Source organism: Magallana gigas, chromosome 3 (genome assembly GCF_963853765.1).
Source record: "Magallana gigas chromosome 3, xbMagGiga1.1, whole genome shotgun sequence".
Classification (NCBI taxonomy): Eukaryota; Metazoa; Mollusca; class Bivalvia; order Ostreida; family Ostreidae; genus Magallana; species Magallana gigas.
Genome location: NC_088855.1, coordinates 24,757,852 through 24,776,006, shown reverse-complemented (window position 1 = coordinate 24,776,006; position 18,155 = coordinate 24,757,852). Strand labels below are relative to the sequence as shown.

The 18,155-nt window shown below is 34.0% G+C and overlaps 1 protein-coding gene across 3 annotated transcripts; it reads right to left on the bottom strand.

Moving 5' to 3' along the window:
* Positions 1-6,393: 6,393 nt before the first annotated feature.
* Positions 6,394-18,119, bottom strand: LOC105340484 (uncharacterized). 3 transcript variants are annotated; one of them, XM_011446562.4, is made up of 6 exons: positions 18,023-18,070; positions 17,662-17,855; positions 15,931-16,097; positions 12,321-12,739; positions 11,957-12,139; positions 6,394-11,667 (listed from the first exon to the last, which is right to left on the bottom strand). In XM_011446562.4, the coding sequence occupies exons 3-6, from the start codon at positions 16,089-16,091 to the stop codon at positions 11,033-11,035; spliced, it is 1,398 nt and encodes a 465-aa protein (XP_011444864.2). In that variant the 5' UTR covers positions 16,092-16,097; positions 17,662-17,855; positions 18,023-18,070; the 3' UTR covers positions 6,394-11,032. The 3 variants fall into 3 exon arrangements, with proteins under 3 accessions (XP_011444864.2, XP_011444847.2, XP_065935129.1); XM_011446545.4 differs by lacking the exon at positions 17,662-17,855 and having other exon boundaries at positions 18,023-18,119; XM_066079057.1 differs by lacking the exons at positions 17,662-17,855; positions 18,023-18,070 and adding an exon at positions 16,485-16,798.
* Between the last annotated feature and the right edge of the window lie 36 nt (positions 18,120-18,155).

The window sequence follows — 18,155 nt, the reverse complement described above, 5'->3', positions numbered from 1 at the left end:
TTGATCTTTAGTTTTTTCTCTCGAAAATTATAGGTTTCATAGTCCTTTTTGAATGATTTCAGGCAAGAAGGTGGTCGTCATTACAATATCATAATTTTTCTACTCCAGAATGAAAATTAAATGCATATATGAGACTCCTCAACAAGTTTGTGTATAGGCTATGGTACTCGGGTGACCGTTTAGGCCTATTGGCCTCTTGTATTTTCATGCAGTCGTAGGTGCAATGTTATAACTTTCATGTTGTGGTTTTATTTTCTTCAAAATTAGCTGCAGGTCAGTGGCTCCCGGTCTGAAAAAATTCAGATGGACGACCTGGGAGATCCAGTTCCGTATGTGTTAAAAAGTTGAATTTACGGCGCACATGTTTTGGACTGATTAAGTGGGATGTATGGCCATCTTGTACACTTGAGGATAAGAATGTAAACTTTTCTTGAACTGGCTTGTTTTTGCACGAAACTGACCAAACTATTGTCAAAAGATACATAAGCAATAAATATGAGATTCTACATGTTGTTTTGTATGCAAATCATGCATACATGTACAAGTAGTATATAACTTCAATTTCACTCCTCATTTCCTTATTTTCATATCAATTTTTTACATACTCCCAAAAAAGTTGGGGGGCCAACTCCATGATCATTCAATTTTTCATATGTAAATTAAAAAAATTTGTTGCTGCGAGAAAAAGACGGGGGGGGGGGGGGGGGGGGAGCCTGCCTCTATAGACACAGACAAGTATATCTTGTGGGAATTGATAATTTTTGACGCCCATTTCAAAAATAGGATACCCTACTTCGAGATAAAGATACAACTTAAATAAGCGGGCTTAGACCTTTTTCTCAAGAACTGGTTGAAGAGCGGACATCAATAAATCCCCTTCATATTTTTTTAAGATTTTTAAATCTTTAAAAAAAGTCTGTAGCTGCGCAGTTTAACAACTGTTTTGAGTGATTAAACATAGGTAATCACAGATTTCAAAGCTCGCCGAGACGAGGCATCACCCTTATGAAGCATCACCTTTGATATGAGACCACTTTAATTATATTGTATGAAAATCATAGTTAATGATCGTGGATATACATGGATACTGTTTTGACACAATATCGTATTACTACATCATTTGTTAACAAATTGTATAATAATCAAATGTTCATTTCATATGGTATCATAAGATACACTGTTTTTCAATACAATAATAGAAAATACGATATTGCATCCTTGGATACTTACAATATCAGATCATATAATACAATAAAGCGCTGTAATAAATTATGATGCAATATGAAATTGTAACATATGATATGACGTTGTATTTTGTTATACATTATTGTATTTAATGATATAATACAATATCTTATATGATACAATATAATTTTATACAACATTGAATCATATATGATACAATATCAGGTGATATAGTTATATATTGTGTAAAACACTATCATATTATACAATGTCGTATCATATGATACAATATCATATTTTATATAATATCATTTCATATGATACAATATTATAATGCAATATCATATGAAACAATAGCATGTGATAAAATAGTATTAACAATATCATATACAATATTGTATCATAATATACAATACTATACATAATAATATGATACAATATCATATCATAATGTACAAAAAAATTCATACAATTCGTATCATATAACTTGTTACAATATAAAATATGATATAACAATAATTATTGTATCATACAAAACAATAGTGTAGAAAATCATACCATACGATATTATAGGAATCGTGTTATATCATTTAACAAAACACATTTATTAAGCAGGTTTAAGTGAGGTAGGAGATTTTTTTCAGCTTCCTTGATAATGGCTCTGCATCTGAAGTTACCTCTGCGATTCATTTACATTATAGTATTATCAATTATCTATAGTACTGCCAGGTGCATCAGTAAAATAAGGCGGATCACCAAAGCAAGTTTGGTGAAGTTCGGACCAGTAATAATTAAGATATAATCATTAAAGGGACCTGCACCAAAAACTTTTACCAGCTCTAAAAACCTTAACCTCATCCAGCATCCGAATCCTATGGCTCAGATTCAGCATTCAACCCTGTCAGGTGCATAAGTATCATAAGACGGTGCAATCCATGCAAGTTTGGTGAAGGTAGGAGCAGTAGTAACTTAAAAATTGCTATAAAAGGGCACCTGCTCCAAACACCTTAACCTCCTCCATCATCTGAAATTTATGGCCCAGATTTAGCATCCAAGTCTTTCAAGTCCATAAGTAGGTCCACATGCATCACCCATGCAAGTCTGGTGAAGTTAGGACAAGTAATAACTTAGATACATGACCTGCAACAAATACTAGTACTTGAACCAGGTCCGGACGCCGATGCCAGGGGAATAGCATAAGCTCCCCCCCCCCCCCCCCGACTTCGTCTCGGTGAGCTAAAAAGGCATTGTCCTGTTCTTGTATGCACACATTTCAAACAAAATGACATATATCTTTAGGCAACGGTTTTTGCCAGTTTCGGGCCAATGTTTACATTCTTATCCTCAAATGTACAAGATGGCAGCACATCACCCTGTACATTTGATGATAAGAATGTAAACACTTTATGAACTGGCTTGTTTCTGTTCGGAACAGACCAAAATTGTTGCCAACAGGTAAAAAAGCAATAAATATGAGGTTATACATGTTGTTTTGTATGCAAATTATGCAACCAAGAACAAAACAATGCATTTTTAATCATTTAGAACTGCGCAGCGACAGACCTAAATTCAAGATCACAAATCTGACAAAAATATGAAAGGAGGTTGGTGCTGTCCACTCTACAACCATTGTTGAGGAAAATGTCTAAGTTTGCTTATATTTTTGACTGTGTCTATGGAGGCACACTGAACTTATATTTTCATTGAAAAATATATGAATATGTTCTATTTAAATCAAACACGAAAAGGTCTATAACACACAATAGAGGATTTTTCATTATCATCATTGGACATTTTTTTTCATTCTGAGTAAACGCAATTCTTTAAAGTAAATCAGGCTTAATTAATCCATTCAAGATCAATTTTGCACACTTTTTGAGTGTTATAATATCGGTGTAAAGAAGAACGTAGAAAGACACACACGCGCGCGCACGCACGCACGCACGCACACACACACACACACACACACACACTCTCTCTCTCTCTCTCTCTCTCTCTCTCTCTCTCTTTTTGAAGTTTGAAGACTTTGTATAACCCATGTGGCAAAACACTTTGAAAAAATTACGCACTTTGAAACTTTTTTTCAAAGTGCGTTAGATTTGGGACCAAATCAATGCACTTTGAACATTTTTTTCAAGAAGTTATGAAGATACATCAACATTTTTTAGCATCGAGGTAATATGTGAGACACTTAACGCACTTTGAAAAACATGTACAAATCACAAATTCTGGAATTGAATTTCTAATTTGTTTATAGTATGAAGAGTTGTTAGCACTGGTAAATCTAATTTACCGTCTTTAAGTCTTTAAGAACGGGGATTGGGACGGGTGGGAGTGAACCAAAGATACAGATCAATTACCAGTACATCATTTTATTGATTACAGGAAGAAGGTCCACTACCCATAACTTTTCCTTTCAAAACCTATGATATTCAGAAACTTGAAGTAAACGTTAATATAAACATTTTCCTTGTCTAGACTATGGACATGCGTTGTCATCATTATAATTTTCTATTATTGTACAATTGACTGATTTTCTTTATGTATTGTAACTTATAGCACGATATCTCCGCAAGGGGGAAATAAAGATTGAATGAATGAAAAGTGTGCCAAAAATGCATTGGGTTCTTTTTTTTATTTATTTATCCAATTAAGCTAAACAAGGTTAAAACAAACCATTTATTGTATATAAAAGTATCAATTATTTCAACTAAACCCCGAACAATTCTTTATTCAAAGAGCGTTGATATCGACGATATAAACAAACATAGACTTTTTTCAAAGTGCGTTGACTTGGTCCCAAAATTAACGCACTTTAAAAAGAATTTACAAAGTGCGTAAATTTTCCAAGAGCGTTGTAACAAACCCAAAAGAAGAATACTTTTTACACTATTTTTAGTGTTAGCCAAATTAATTCTTTCAGCCTATACACACGACATATAATGATCAGGCAAGATGTGAAGTTCCTTTACATGTTCTAAAGGCTGCCGTGTGAATGCATTAAAGTCTGAGCAGTAAGTAACACAAATAAACACAAAAATATAATTATGACCAAATAATAAATATTAATCTAAAGCGGAAACTCGTCGAGTTTCCATAAAAGTACAATTTACATGTACATGCCAAGATGGCGTTAATTAGACATTGAACAACTACGTATTTAATTATTTGAAAATAAGAGGCCTATGGGCCACATCGCTCAACTGAGCAAGGCATAATATAATCAACTTTATTGAGTCACATACAAAATATCTGGACAATGTAGTATAAAACATGTAGATCCTGTATAAATGAAAATCGATTTTCCCCTGGATATTCTTGTGTTATAATTTAGACCCTTATAGTCATATAACATTGCAGTTCTCAAAAAGATCCTAATCAATTCTTTATATATGGGATATATTCCGATATAATCTTTGAACCCTTTGTGAGGCACAAGAATCGTCCAGGGGCCAAAGTCTCAACAATATGAAGAATCAAGAATCAACAATATGTCAACATACTTGCATATAAGTAAAAAGATATATTATAACATTTCAATTTTTGTGAATATATAAATTGTCTTCCCTCGTAAAATTGGGTCCCCAGTGTGACCCCACCCTACCCCCGGGGATCATGACATCAACAAACTTGAATCAACTCTACCTGAGGATGCTTCCACACAAGTTTCAGCTTTTCTAGCCGATCAGTTCAGCTCAGGTGAGCTAATAAACTACATAATTAAGCTTAAATGCACGTTTGAAGTTAGAGAAACCGTATTCACTTGAGGCTGGCGTGATGTAGAACTCTTTTGCATTAAAAAAAAGAAGAAGATTATTTTGACCTCACAGCATCTATTATGGTTTTGTTTACATATACAATGTACACAGTGCTCTGAATGAAGCGCTGATTTATGCCTTTCTGTTACTCAAGTAATTGTTAATGTTTAAGTTCGCCTGTCAATCTACCGACTAAATACATGTATGCATTTATTCTGTATTAAAATAAGGCGAACGGAATTTAAGGCGAACGGACCTAGAGCGAACGAAAACGAACAGCGTCAAGGGCGAACGCACATACATTTGTTTTGTACATATACTTCATCTTCATTTTGTAGAAATCTTTTTAAAAATATAGGAAAATATTGATAATTTTGAGATTATGTGATGCCCCTTACTGTTTTTTCCCATAATGTACAATAACATTTTTTAGTTAGCAATATTACATTTAGGCAAAAAGTCTTTGTAGTACTTCTATACTGTTTGATTTTTTTCTGTGCCAAAAACGTTACTATCGTTTATATTTCAAGACCCCCCCTTCCTCCCCCAAAGAAATAAACCATCAAGATAAAGAACTATATCTGATATTAGTCAAATGTGGCCCCCATAATTCGCCATTTTTAAAAGTGTTTCGGGTACATTATTTGTTTGTGTTATTTTTTAAAAGAGTGGACATAAAATATGTTTTTCACCCATTTGTTTTATTTATATGCACCCACTGGCAGTATAAGATGCAAGAAGTGACGCTAATTTTAGAATTCAATCAAAATCAGTCAAAATTTGACATTTTCCTTATCGTTTTTCGAATGGGAAATATAGAGCGACTCTTTGAACAAGAACGAAATTTTTGTCACTAATACATGTAAGTACTGGAGAGATACATCTTTGGTGAAAATATTTTGATTCTTCAAGCAATCGCTCAATGATTTTTTTAAAAGAAAAACTGCTTGAAAACAAGCCGTTTTATGCTAAAAAATGTGAAAATGGCGGGAAAATGTTAACTTAATGATGACCTATTCTTAAATGAAAAAACTTCAAATGTATATCTGTACAAACAAAACAAACAATTACAGTGAAATTACGATGTTCAATTAAAGGGGCCATTTAAGGCTCAAACCATATATAGTCCTTTTCTTCATTAATTTTGGCAGGAATTCTAAAGTTACCGCGTATCAGGCATGGTATAAAGAAAAAAAATTCTTTTTGAAGATTTCTTTTCTGTTTGAAATTAAAAGAAAGCTCAATTTCACTCCTTTACTAAGTGGAAAAGAAAGTATGGCATAAATGCGTTCGTGTGCTTTAATTTATACACATTTATATTAATTATACCACTGGTAATTAACTACACAGGATGCATTTTTTAAAATTATTCACCTGGAATACAATACACACTCTAAATATAAATCCAGATTACAATACATGTATTATAAACACTATCAAGTAAGCAAAACATGTTGAAATTTGTTTATTTTCAATGATGTATACATATATTGGTAATTAAAATAAGAACAAGATAAACAAATATATGTGAGCTAATGCTCACTTGTGAAACTCCCTCTGTGTTGTGAATATTCAAATTAAACAAAGTCGACACTAACCTAGAGGTACTTTGAGGAAGCTCACAAACGATACCCCCCGCTAAGAAAAAGTCATAACTCGGGCATTTTTCTATTAATTATTAATGACAAAGACAGGAAGTAAGCATTTTTTTAACAATGACCTTAAACTTGCCCAAATGACCTTGGGTTAAGGTCATGACACAACATCAGGTCATAGGCAACCTTTGGATGAATTAAGAACTTCTATAGTTTCTACGTAAAAAGTTATAAACCAGAGACAAATTTTGCACTGTCAGTGACCTTCACCTTACCAAAATGACCTTTGTTCAAGGCCACGACACACCCTCAGGTCATATGATTCTTTGTGTGAAGTAAGAACTTCCAATGTTTCTCCATAAGTAAGATATGGTCTGGACACAAGTTTTGCACTTTTCCTACCCGCGACCTTTACCTTGCCCAAATGACCTTTGGTCAAGATCATGACAAGTCCCAAGGTCATAAGCAATCTTTGCGTAAAGTAAGAACTTCCAATGTGTCTTCATAAGAAAGATATGGACCGGACACAAACTTTGCACTTCGTTTGCAGGGGGTATAACAAGAAGTTGACAACATATTTGTTAAAATATATTCCCTTTCATATGGCATACCTAAACAACGAGTGTAAAAAAGATTTCCAGTTTCTACGATGAATAGATGCTGAGAAATCTTTGACAAAAATGTGTTTGTTAAATTTTGGCAAAAAATAACTAAAGTCATCATTTAACAGGATTGTTACAAAAATGAATCCAACTATATGGCACACCTTAAAAAATGAGTTTAAATTTCCACCATCTGTGTTGAATATTTGCTGAGAAATCTTTGTTCGAAAATTTGGGATAATAATATTATAAGTCGTAATTTAACAGGAAGTTGACGTCTAAATGGAACAAAAATGAATCCCTTCTTATGGCATATCTAAACAAAGAGTGTTAAAATTTCAAGCATCTGTAATTCACGGTTGCTGAGTAAAATGCAGAAATTAATTATGAACAGACAGACACACAAGGGTAAAACAGTATACCCCCTTCTTCTTTGGAGCAGAGGAATAAAAACCCAAAATGAGATCTAATTATCTATATATGTAGTTCATACATACATGTAACTAATTTCATGTAAAAGAAATAGTACCACGTACACCCATGCATCATGTTTATAAAGCAGATAGTCTTAGTAGAATATGTTTTGTACATAGAATTAGCATAATTTAACGTTATATTAAATTGAACAGTTAGGAAGAATGCATTTTTTTTTTACATGTAATTTAAACATGTACATTTTTTATGTAATTTAAACATGTACATGCATAATGTCTTGCAGATTTAACTCACCTAAACCGAAGGTTCAGTTGAGCTTTTCTGAGCACCTGTTGTCCGTCGTTCGTCCGTCTGTGGGTCAGTCTGCGAACATTTTTTTACTTTTCCCTTAATACCATTAGACCAGATTTAACCAATCTTCTTACAAAGCATCCTTGTGGGAAAGGGATTATTAATTGTAAAATATTAATGTCGAAACCCTCTTTTAAAGGGAGATAATTACGACAAAGTATAAATAGGGTGTCTTAAAAAATCTTCTCAAAAAAAGTCACTTCACCGGAAATGCAATATTTACACCATAGCTTGTATACACGATTCTAAATTGTTAAAATTGTGATACGGCGCAATTCTGGGGCCCAAAAGCTTAACATAGAAATATATAGGGAAATTGTTTACAAATCAACTTTTCAAGAACTACAACTTGTGATATCACTGTATGCAAGCATCGTAAGAGAGTTTAAATTATACATTGTTTAAATAATGATCATCGGACTAATACTGGGGCCCCAACAGAGGTCCAATGTATAACATACAAATATATAGGGAAAATGTTTAAAAAATCTTCTTCTCAACAACTACAATGCTACACTTTGTGAGATTACTATGCAATTATCCTCAGATAGTGCAGGTTTTTGATTGTACAATCCATGACCCCCGGACTAATACTGGGGTGCAAAGGGGAGTTTAAAGTTAAGCATAAAAATATACAGTGAAAATGTTTAAACATCTTTCTTGACGAGAACTACAATTCTTCAATTTGTGAGATTACTGTGCAATTATCCCCAAATAGTGTAGATTCCAAATCCTTCAAACTGTGAACCCTGGACCAACACTGGGCCCCAAGAGGGGTTTAAAGTTTAACATACAAGTATATCACAATGTTTAAAAATCTTCTGAAGAAAATACAATTCTATGTTTAAATATTTTGCTGTGTAAGCATCCTCATATCTTCATAACCTCATATTAAGTTCCCTGTATCCTTCTTTCACTTTTAATATTAATAGCTCGTTTACAATTCTGTTACCTTTATGATGTATTTTAGATCTTTTTTTGGGTATGATGCTAAAAAAGAAGACTACTTTTAATATATTGTTAATGTTTTGTAAAATCTTGAAATGTATGAGAGTTTTACAAAAATTTTAGAATTTTATATATTTAAAAAATTCAAAATAACGATGTGGCCCATGGGCCTCTTGTTTCAACAACATGTACATAACTGAACCATTACCTTAGCACTATATATAAGTACATCTTTATACAATGACATGTATCAATACATATAAAGAGTACAAAAAAGTAACGTTTAAATTCGCAGAATCTTTTCTCAAAGCCGAAAAATTATTTTAAGGTTTTTAATACATAACAATAACATTTTATATGCATTGTAGTGAATACCTATACTTCACATTTGTATATGAATTGTACTTAAACTTACCATAAAGTGTATGATCTGAACTGATAATAGGTATAAGTTAAGGTTAAGTGCACATGCACATATCTTGCATTTAAATTTAAAACACTACAAATAATATATCTATATTTTAACTAAGGCATAGAAAATTGCAATGTGATAACTACAGTGATGACTGTTAAATTTGACAGTTACATAATGTACGTCATCAAACTGACCATTTCCACATTATATACATGTATACCAAAGTCTTTCTTAGTTTTTAACAAATGATTACCACCACACTTTTAACAAACTTCAAATTTATCACTTTAAGATTCTTTTTTTCATGCAATAATTTATTCCACTACTAAGATTAAATGTATGTATAAATGTACCTTCATACCTTATCATAAATGAATTTTAAGCTCACCTGAGCTGACAGGTCAAGTCAGCTTTTCTGATCAAAATTTGTCGGTAGTCTGTCGTTGTTGTCATTATAAACTTTCACACATTTTCATCTTCTTCAGAACCACTGAGCGATTTTCAACCAAACTTGGCACAAAGCATCCTTTGAAGAAGAGCTTTCAAGTTTCTTCAAATAAAGGACCAGGTCCCTTATCAAAGGGGACATAATGAGAAAGAGGAAAAAATGAGGTTTGGTGTTTTAACAAGAGGCCACAGGCCTTAATGGTCACCTGAGTACCAAAGCCCATACAAAGGGAGTCTCAAACATGCTTTTAATTAGGCTTCATACTGAACCTTAACCAAACGAAAAAAAAACCCATTTTAAAAAACCCAAACAAACAAAACCCAGAAACAAAAACTAAAAATATGGTTATGACCCTCCCCTTCTGAAATCTTGCCACAACTAATTAATCTTGAAAGATGCCTGCTCTCTTGCCAGATTCATCTTGAATCAAGTTCAGTCTAAACAAAGAAATATGATGAAATTTTTTGACGTCCAAACTGTATAATCAAACACAGTATCCAGTTACAGTTATGAGAATTTGTTGAGTAAAAATTTACATTATTCAAATTCATGAAAATGCATTTATGTTAAATAATGTTAAATATTATAATCAAAAGTTATTCAAAGAGAAAAAAAAGTATCATATATTACATGCATATTATGGGACTAAAAAACTTGGTTCAAAGAGTGCAGCCTTATTTTGTGGAGTCGGGTGGAAGGGGGGAGGGGGGGGGGAAGGCATAAGGTAAATTAGGTTTGACAATGTGATGATTTTTCAATGTTATTATCTATTTCAAATACATAAATTAATAGATAAAAAAACACACATTTTTTTAAAAACTGAAGTCAAATTAAAGATGGATTAAGATCATTAAACAACAGATTGATTCACTGTCATTGATTTTGAATGCAATCATCTCTATATTGTTGCAGTCATTTACATTATTAAATTGCCAGTTGTATTTTCTCTGATTAATTGTTCCTTTCCGTTAGGTGCACAAATAAAATAGTTAAACTGAATTAAACAATAATGTGTAAGCTGGAATTACTCTATTATAAAAATGCTGATGACTTGTAATCAGCAGATATAAATAAATGGACACTGTAAAGGGCTTCTGGCTGTACATGCTACTAATCCATTGTTTGAATTAGACTGGGTAACCTGTTCTTGATTCCAAACACTGCAGCTGATTAGAGTTATGTTCAATGTTACTCAAGTGAGTAATATGGCACCTGGGCTTCTTGTATTTAAGAGTCATTAATAATTGGGAAATGAATTTCCCTTCTTTTATAACTATCCAAAATGTGTTTAGTGGTTAGTTCATTTCTTCTAAATAAAGAACAGTCCTATCCTGGAGCCCAGATTCGCCTATAAGTTGTGTCAGATCAGCAAATACTGTCCTTGGGGCATTGCAAGCTAATCTAAACTCTGACAAGTCCATTCCACTCACATTTTCAGCAAATTTTAGCACCAAATCCATTGTTTCATCTAACCTGAAAAACCTCTGATGTCTGCAGCCATCAGGTAGTCGTAAGGCTAACAAGATCCTTTGTTCAGATTCATCAGGCTCTGGAGGTAGCTCATGAAGAGTATGTCCATTTTTGTTAAGAATATCTATTACCTGTCTGTCACAATCCCTGTGCTCATAATTTTGTTGTTTTCTGTCTGAGTATTGCTTATCAATGCTTTCCCTTCTGTCTGGTTTCATCTGATCCACACTGTCTGGGTTATCACTTCCTCTTGACGTACCATTTTCAGAGGGGCTTGCACTGTCATTTTTGTGAATGTCTATAGAATACCGTGTAAGAGTTCTTTCACCAAGTCCAAGAGACATACTCTGTGTCTTTCTAGAAATTTCATCTGAATCTTCAGTGTTTGGTGATGTAGTCCCAATAGCAGGGAGAGGTTTGTATTTCGAGAGAGATGAGGGAGGCCTGAGTATTGGTGTATCTAAAAATAACAATATATGACTCATTCCTCTGCATCAAGTATAACAGTATTCTGATGTTTTCTCATTCATAAAATATCTTACTTAATGCCACAATTTTCAGAACTAAAAACCTTTCTTTTCTTTAGTATGTTATGTTAATACATTCATGTAAGCAGTGGAAACAAATTTAATCTGTGTGTGTGTGTGTGTTTGCATGTGCATGTGTGTAAAATGGGAAGAGGGGGTTGTCTGTCCCGTCTCTGAAAAGGTTCCAATGTCTTTGACATTGAAAATACGATGGAAACATACCAACAGCTGAATATGACTGCTGAAGGTCATGCTCCTCTCTTTTCTTTCGACTGCTTTTAAGTCGCTTTCTGCTGGACTTTGGTCGAGCTGTTGGAGGTTTTTCTCGAGGAGTTGAAGGCCAGGATTCATCAATATTTAATATCTTATCTTCAATCTCATGAGATTTTCTCCTATGATGTAAATCTGCAGAAGAAAAAATATCAGAAAAGGTAGGAAAAATTCAACAGTAAAGTGAGTAACATCTTGCTAATAAAAACAATCAACTTTTATGTAGTCTAATACTTCTAGGTTCTAATTACTACCACCACCCTACAAGAAAACAGAATACAAAAAACCCAGTTTGAATTCATGACATTTCATATACCCAATTTTTGTCCATCATTAAAGTGGGTATTTTGATCCTGGTATCTATTGTCATCATGTTCATAATTTGGTGAAGAGCCATAACATATTTCAGCAGGAGAGGAGCCATAGTGATAATCTTCCTGTTGAGGAGAAGAGGAGCTATAGCGTCTTCCATTGTCTTTCATGTCCCCTCTCCTTCTTGATGAAGGTCGACCAGAATGTTGTGGGGGTTCCTGATGTGTTGGACTGTAAACTAAGGGACTGTCTCTGGGGGGTCTGTAGCCCCTTTGTGAGTGTGGACTGTCTCTGAAGGCTGGGGAGTTTCTGTGTTGCTGAGGAGACATATGACCTGACATAAGACCAAGTGGTGTTCCATACTCAGGGGTCATCTGCCGTTCCAGAACAAAGTTTTGTCTAGAAAATTCATCGTAATCCTCCCTGTAATATACCGTTCAATAGCAATGGTTATATATAACATGAATATCTGTAGGCTGTGTATCATTATCAACTACAAAGGAGGCTGATAACTATCATGCAAATCATAATATATTAAAGGGTATTATTACCTTATACATGTACTAGCTCTAGATAATATGTTTTGTGCATATATTGTACATTTATTTGTGCAAATGAAAAAACATGGCATTGAAGTCTGGTCTTATTTTGTAGATGAAAATGTAGTTTGGAACAATCAAGTTAGGACTTGTGCATATACATTTATTTTGGTAGACATATATCAGTGCTTTATTTGATTTTTTTCTTTTGATGTTAAATATCAGTTCATGGTTGTATTAGACATTTGTACAAAATTTTAATTATACTCCTAATTATCTCAAAGTACTTGTTATTATACAAAGTAAACTGTACCTGTTGACCAGCCATGAGTCAATAATTTAGCTAAGTGGAACAAGACACATTTCAGTCATTCAGATAATTAAAATGTTTAGGCCACACCAATAAAAATGGACAAAATTTTACAAAACAATGTGATTGAACCAAGTGAGAGCCCAATGTGGCGAGGGCCAGTCTGTTTGGTAACTAAAAAAGATGGTACACCGAGGTTCTGTTGAGGCTTCAGAAAATTAAACAAGAAAGACGTGTATCCACAACCAAGAATCAATGACATGTTAAATAAATGAGCAGGAAATAAATGGTTTTCAACGTTAGATTTAGCCAGTGGCTACTGGCCAATCAAAATGGATGAAACAGGCACAATAAAAACTGATTTTACAACTCATAGGAGTTTGTTTCAATTTAAAATCCTGGCATTTAGGCTTTGTAATGCCCCCGCGACCTTTCAAAAGTTAATGGAAAAAGTTCTGGGGAATCTCTCATTTGACAAGTGCTTGTGTTACCTTGACGACATTATTGTCTTTGGTAAAGATTTTGAAAATGCTCTGGGAAAAGACTATGTGCGGTATGTGCAGATATGCATTTTTTGCCTCCAAAATCAAAGTTTTATAAAGAGCTTTAAAAATAAGGTGAAAGATAGTTAAAATCATATTAAAAATAAGGGTGTAAAATGTTATCAACACAGTGACGTCATAATGTAGAAATGACGTCATGAAGATTGCCTTATTTTGATAAATTGGTGTTTTGTAGCAAAATATGGGTGTTTTCCGATGGTTTTTCGACTGGAAAACATCGAGCGCAGGCTTGCTCAAGTACCATATATTAGTCAATGTGTATAACTATCTGAACAAAAACATATGTTAAAATTGTACTCGAGCAGACGTGCTCTCTATACTTCCGAATGCAAAATATAAAGCAAAAATGAGAATATTTTCATTTGTTTGCAAATTTGCTGGAATTAGGTCATTAAGGTGACGTCATAGATAAACAGCGAATGAGCAATGATGATTAAAATCAAGATTAAAGTGATAGGCATCCTCTGTACAATGATTTATGAAGATTTGATTTTTATACTTATTAAGAATTGGTTGAAATCGGGGGCAGATATTTGACCATACCGCACATAGTCCTTTGCATTTTGTTTTTGGTAAACTTTGCAATGCAGGTTTAAAACTAAAACCAAAGAAATGCTCCTTATTTCAAGAAGTTACTTATACTTATGCCATTTGTAAAAGGGCATACAGTATGACCCTGAAAAAACTTGCGCTGATGAAAATTGGTCTCCACCAGAAAGTAAAAGAGATATCAGAACTTTTCCTGGTTTTGTAAGGTACTAAAGAAGATTTATTCAAAATTTTTCTGAAATCGTGATGCCCTTATCCAGACTGACTGCAAAGAAAGTAAATTTTCAATGGGGTGAAAAATTTGAACAGTCCTTTCAAACTTTGAAACGAATGTTAATTACTTCACCTATTTTAGCATTTCCAGATTCAGATGAAGAGTTTATATTAGAGGTAGATGCTAGCGCTTATGGACTGGGTGGTGTCATATCTCAGTTACAAAATGGTGACGAGCGCTTGATAGCATACGGTAGTAATTAACGTTGAGTCATACTCAGCAACATTACTGTACGACCAAAAGAGAGTTTTTGCTTTAGTTCATTTTCAGAGACATTTTCGCTACTATCTCTTACTTAGAAAGTTTACCATGCAAACTGACCACGCTCCCCTTAAATGGCTAAGAAATTTCAAAGACGCAGACAGGATGCTTGCACGATGGTCGATCGAGTGTCATGAATGCTATGATTACGTGATTGAACATAGACCGCAGGCACCAAACACAGAAAATGTTGACTTGTAAGCGTTCAGATTGTCCAGACTGTGCTGATTCGAAGCAAATGAATAATATTAAAAAAAAATTTATGACATCACCTTTCTTTTAGTAATATAATAAATGACAACTTCATCATAGTGGTGTGTAAACGCATAAGACTGACTGATGAGTTCACCTTAATTTCACAAAATATCAGGTACATGCATGTTCTTTACGGCACTCACACCTGCATCCTTAATGTGAGTGAATCTTCCAGGACCGATCTTACTTTCATCTATTATGAAACATAAATTCTTTTTGGTTAATTTTGTTAAAAGTGTTCACTATTGTTTAACAAGTATCGGGGCTTCCTCACTGAGCCTTAATTGCACCAAGGTACAAAGACGCCCCCTTTCTTATTTCTAAGTTGACTCAAATTCTTTATGTCTTATTTTGGGAGATTTTTGTTCTTTAATTTTTCATTATTTATTTTGGCCACTAGGTACACTATAGCTCCTCATTGTAATTAATAATTGTTATTTAATTACAAATGAATTTATTTTCAACTTATCAACTTCTTCTGTTTTTTTTCTTCTTGATAAAAGCCTTTTTACAGGTCAAAATCATCTGGGTGAAATCAGGTAAAAACACAATGGGAAGTAAAAATACATCATATACAGTCAGGGTTGTCTCTAAAAATTGAAATAGAAGGAAAAAATGAAAAAGTAGAAGGGGATAAGGGGGTCTTGCTTATAGCTACATTGCATTTGAAATGCAATAATAGCCGGGTAATTAAGGCATTATAGGCGGGTGAATTCCCCGCCCCACAGTTCTTAGAGACAACCCTGTACAGCAGTGAAAAAGAACAAACTACTATAATTTCATTGTTTTTTTTATGGTATTAATGACCTGTTATCTTCGTCATATCACACACTAATCACTTATATTATTTTCAGCTGCTTTACCTTTCATATGTCTCTGGTGTAAACCCTCGCCTAGATGCAGGTCTTCCATTTTCCTCTTCATCACTTATCAGTTGTTCAATTTGTCTTCCACCTCTTGATGGGGGGCGTCTTAAGCGGGATCGAAGACCCCTACCTGTTTTTGGACGACCGACTGCTTCCATCTATATCTGCATAAATATTACAAACCAGTCAATAAAAATCTGCATCGTCCAATATCCATCATATTTTAATGTGTGAGCAAAAGCCTTTTTGCTGTAGACAGTTAAACATTCCTTCAATTTATCCAAAGATCGATACTGTCTTTGACTCTAAGCTTAAAAATACTGTAGATTGGCAAATAATCACGATGGTTTTAATTTCACTAGATTCGCGATTTATTGTTTTTCTGCTTAATTGAACCCATTGTAAATATTTACATAATTGTTTTTAAAACTTGTTAATGCTTATATTTTGAACAACTTGTTTTTCTGGAGCGTGAAATTAAAACTATCGCGACTGCAGGTGCATTTTGATAAATCGTGAAATTTTAACACCGTGGAATTAAAACAACTTACGGTATACAATAGTATATACGTCCCTGTCTTTGTTTTATGACATGCGATGGTCAGAGTGGTTCAAATACTTAATTGAGCTATATAGCTCTGTTGGTAGAGCACCCGACTATAGAATTTCAGGGAGCCTGGGTGCGAATACAAGTCTGGTCGGTCATTATTTCTCCCAACCCACATTATATGAGGTGCTGTGACAAACACATCTTCACAAGTCAAGGGTTTCTGATCCAGATCCGCTCAACATAAACCCTTGACCGAATAGTCAAAGTTTGACGAGGTTAGAAACCTCGCATGCTGGTTGGTGTCATACAAGTTTACAAGATCCAATAAGAAACGTTGTTTCAATAATTGCTAATTGTGCATTGATCAATGTTGAACTGTTGTCAAATAAATTTGAGACGGACTAGTAAGTATTTGACTTACTGCTATCAGATTTTAGTCTACGTGAATCCAACTTTTCTACAAATTTCATTTCGTTCATGGGAGCAGCCATTTGCTATAATGTTTCTGTTTATAACACATTCTCTCATGATTGGCTAGAACAAGAGGGCACAAAAGTTCTAAAATGAGTACACTCATTAGATGGCGTAATTGTTAACCAGCATAGGTATTGTCTTTTTGGTCAAGGGTTTATGTAGAGTGGAGTAGATCAGAAACCCTCGACTTGGAAAGATGTGCCAAACCCTGCAAATCTGATTAAATCAGCTGTTCTGATGTGCTACCGCTCTTGAGCATCTGAAACTACCATCTTAATTAGAGGTCATATCAGTCGTCTTAAAGATCTTTTGATAAACCAATCAAATTGTGGCTGGCGAAACTCATAGCAAATTCATTCAAAGATGCTGCTTCGTTGAGAAAAGTACCAACTTTTAGGAAAACGTATAGTTATGCAATATGTGCATAGCATGTGACTTTTCTCCTCTGCAAACATTAAAAACTTCCTAAAAAAGGCATTTATTGACACTGGCATTTATATGTTTTTGTTACTTCTGACAGTGTTTAAGAAGTGTGAATTTTGATTGGTCAAAAAAGTTATGATTTTAATATATTTAGATTCCTGGTCATCAAAATTAGATGTGACCTCTACGTGGGTTGTTTCAGATGTTTGGGAGTGATAGTGAATCAGAACAGATGATTTTTTTCAGATTACAATCCTTGGAACTGACAGGTTACATTGTACCTTCTGCTAGGGGACAGAGCTCGAGCCTTAATTGGGAGGGCGAATTATATTTAAGATCATTCAAAGGGTGTGATGTTACGGTCAGACCGGTCCAAATACCGGCATCAGAGAGGTCAGTTGGTAGCACACCTGATTAGAGATTCAACGGGCCCGGTTTCAAATCTCGGTCTGGTCCGTCATTTTTTCTTTTAACCCTTTAAAACAGCAAAGGAATGTCAAAAGGACTTTTGTTTTGTTTAACATTTGATTTTAGTGTTTCGTTGTATTTTATTTTTCTTATCTTGAACTATCAACGTCTCTTTATTTTCAAGTTTATTGTGCTGAAAACGACACTACTTTTACTTCAAATTGTGATATTTACCATGTCCATGGCGACTGTTCTTTACCTTATCCGCCATTCATTGTTTACATTTGCGTTACGAATAAGTCGCTCCACGATTGGATAATATTTGATTTTGTATAACGGTAGATGACTTAAAAACTGAAATAGGCCT

What these genes read in the sequence shown, in the direction of transcription:
- LOC105340484 (XM_011446545.4), bottom strand. Translation starts at nt 16,091, where the DNA reads ATGGAAGCAGTCGGTCGTCCAAAAACAGGTAGGGGTCTTCGATCCCGC. An exon ending in ACACCAGAGACATATGAAAG is followed by an intron (nt 12,740 to 15,930) that starts GTAAAGCAGCTG and finishes GGTATATTACAG; the next exon opens with GGAGGATTACGATGAATTTT. An exon ending in GCAGTCATATTCAGCTGTTG is followed by an intron (nt 11,668 to 11,956) that starts GTATGTTTCCAT and finishes TGTTATTTTTAG; the next exon opens with ATACACCAATACTCAGGCCT.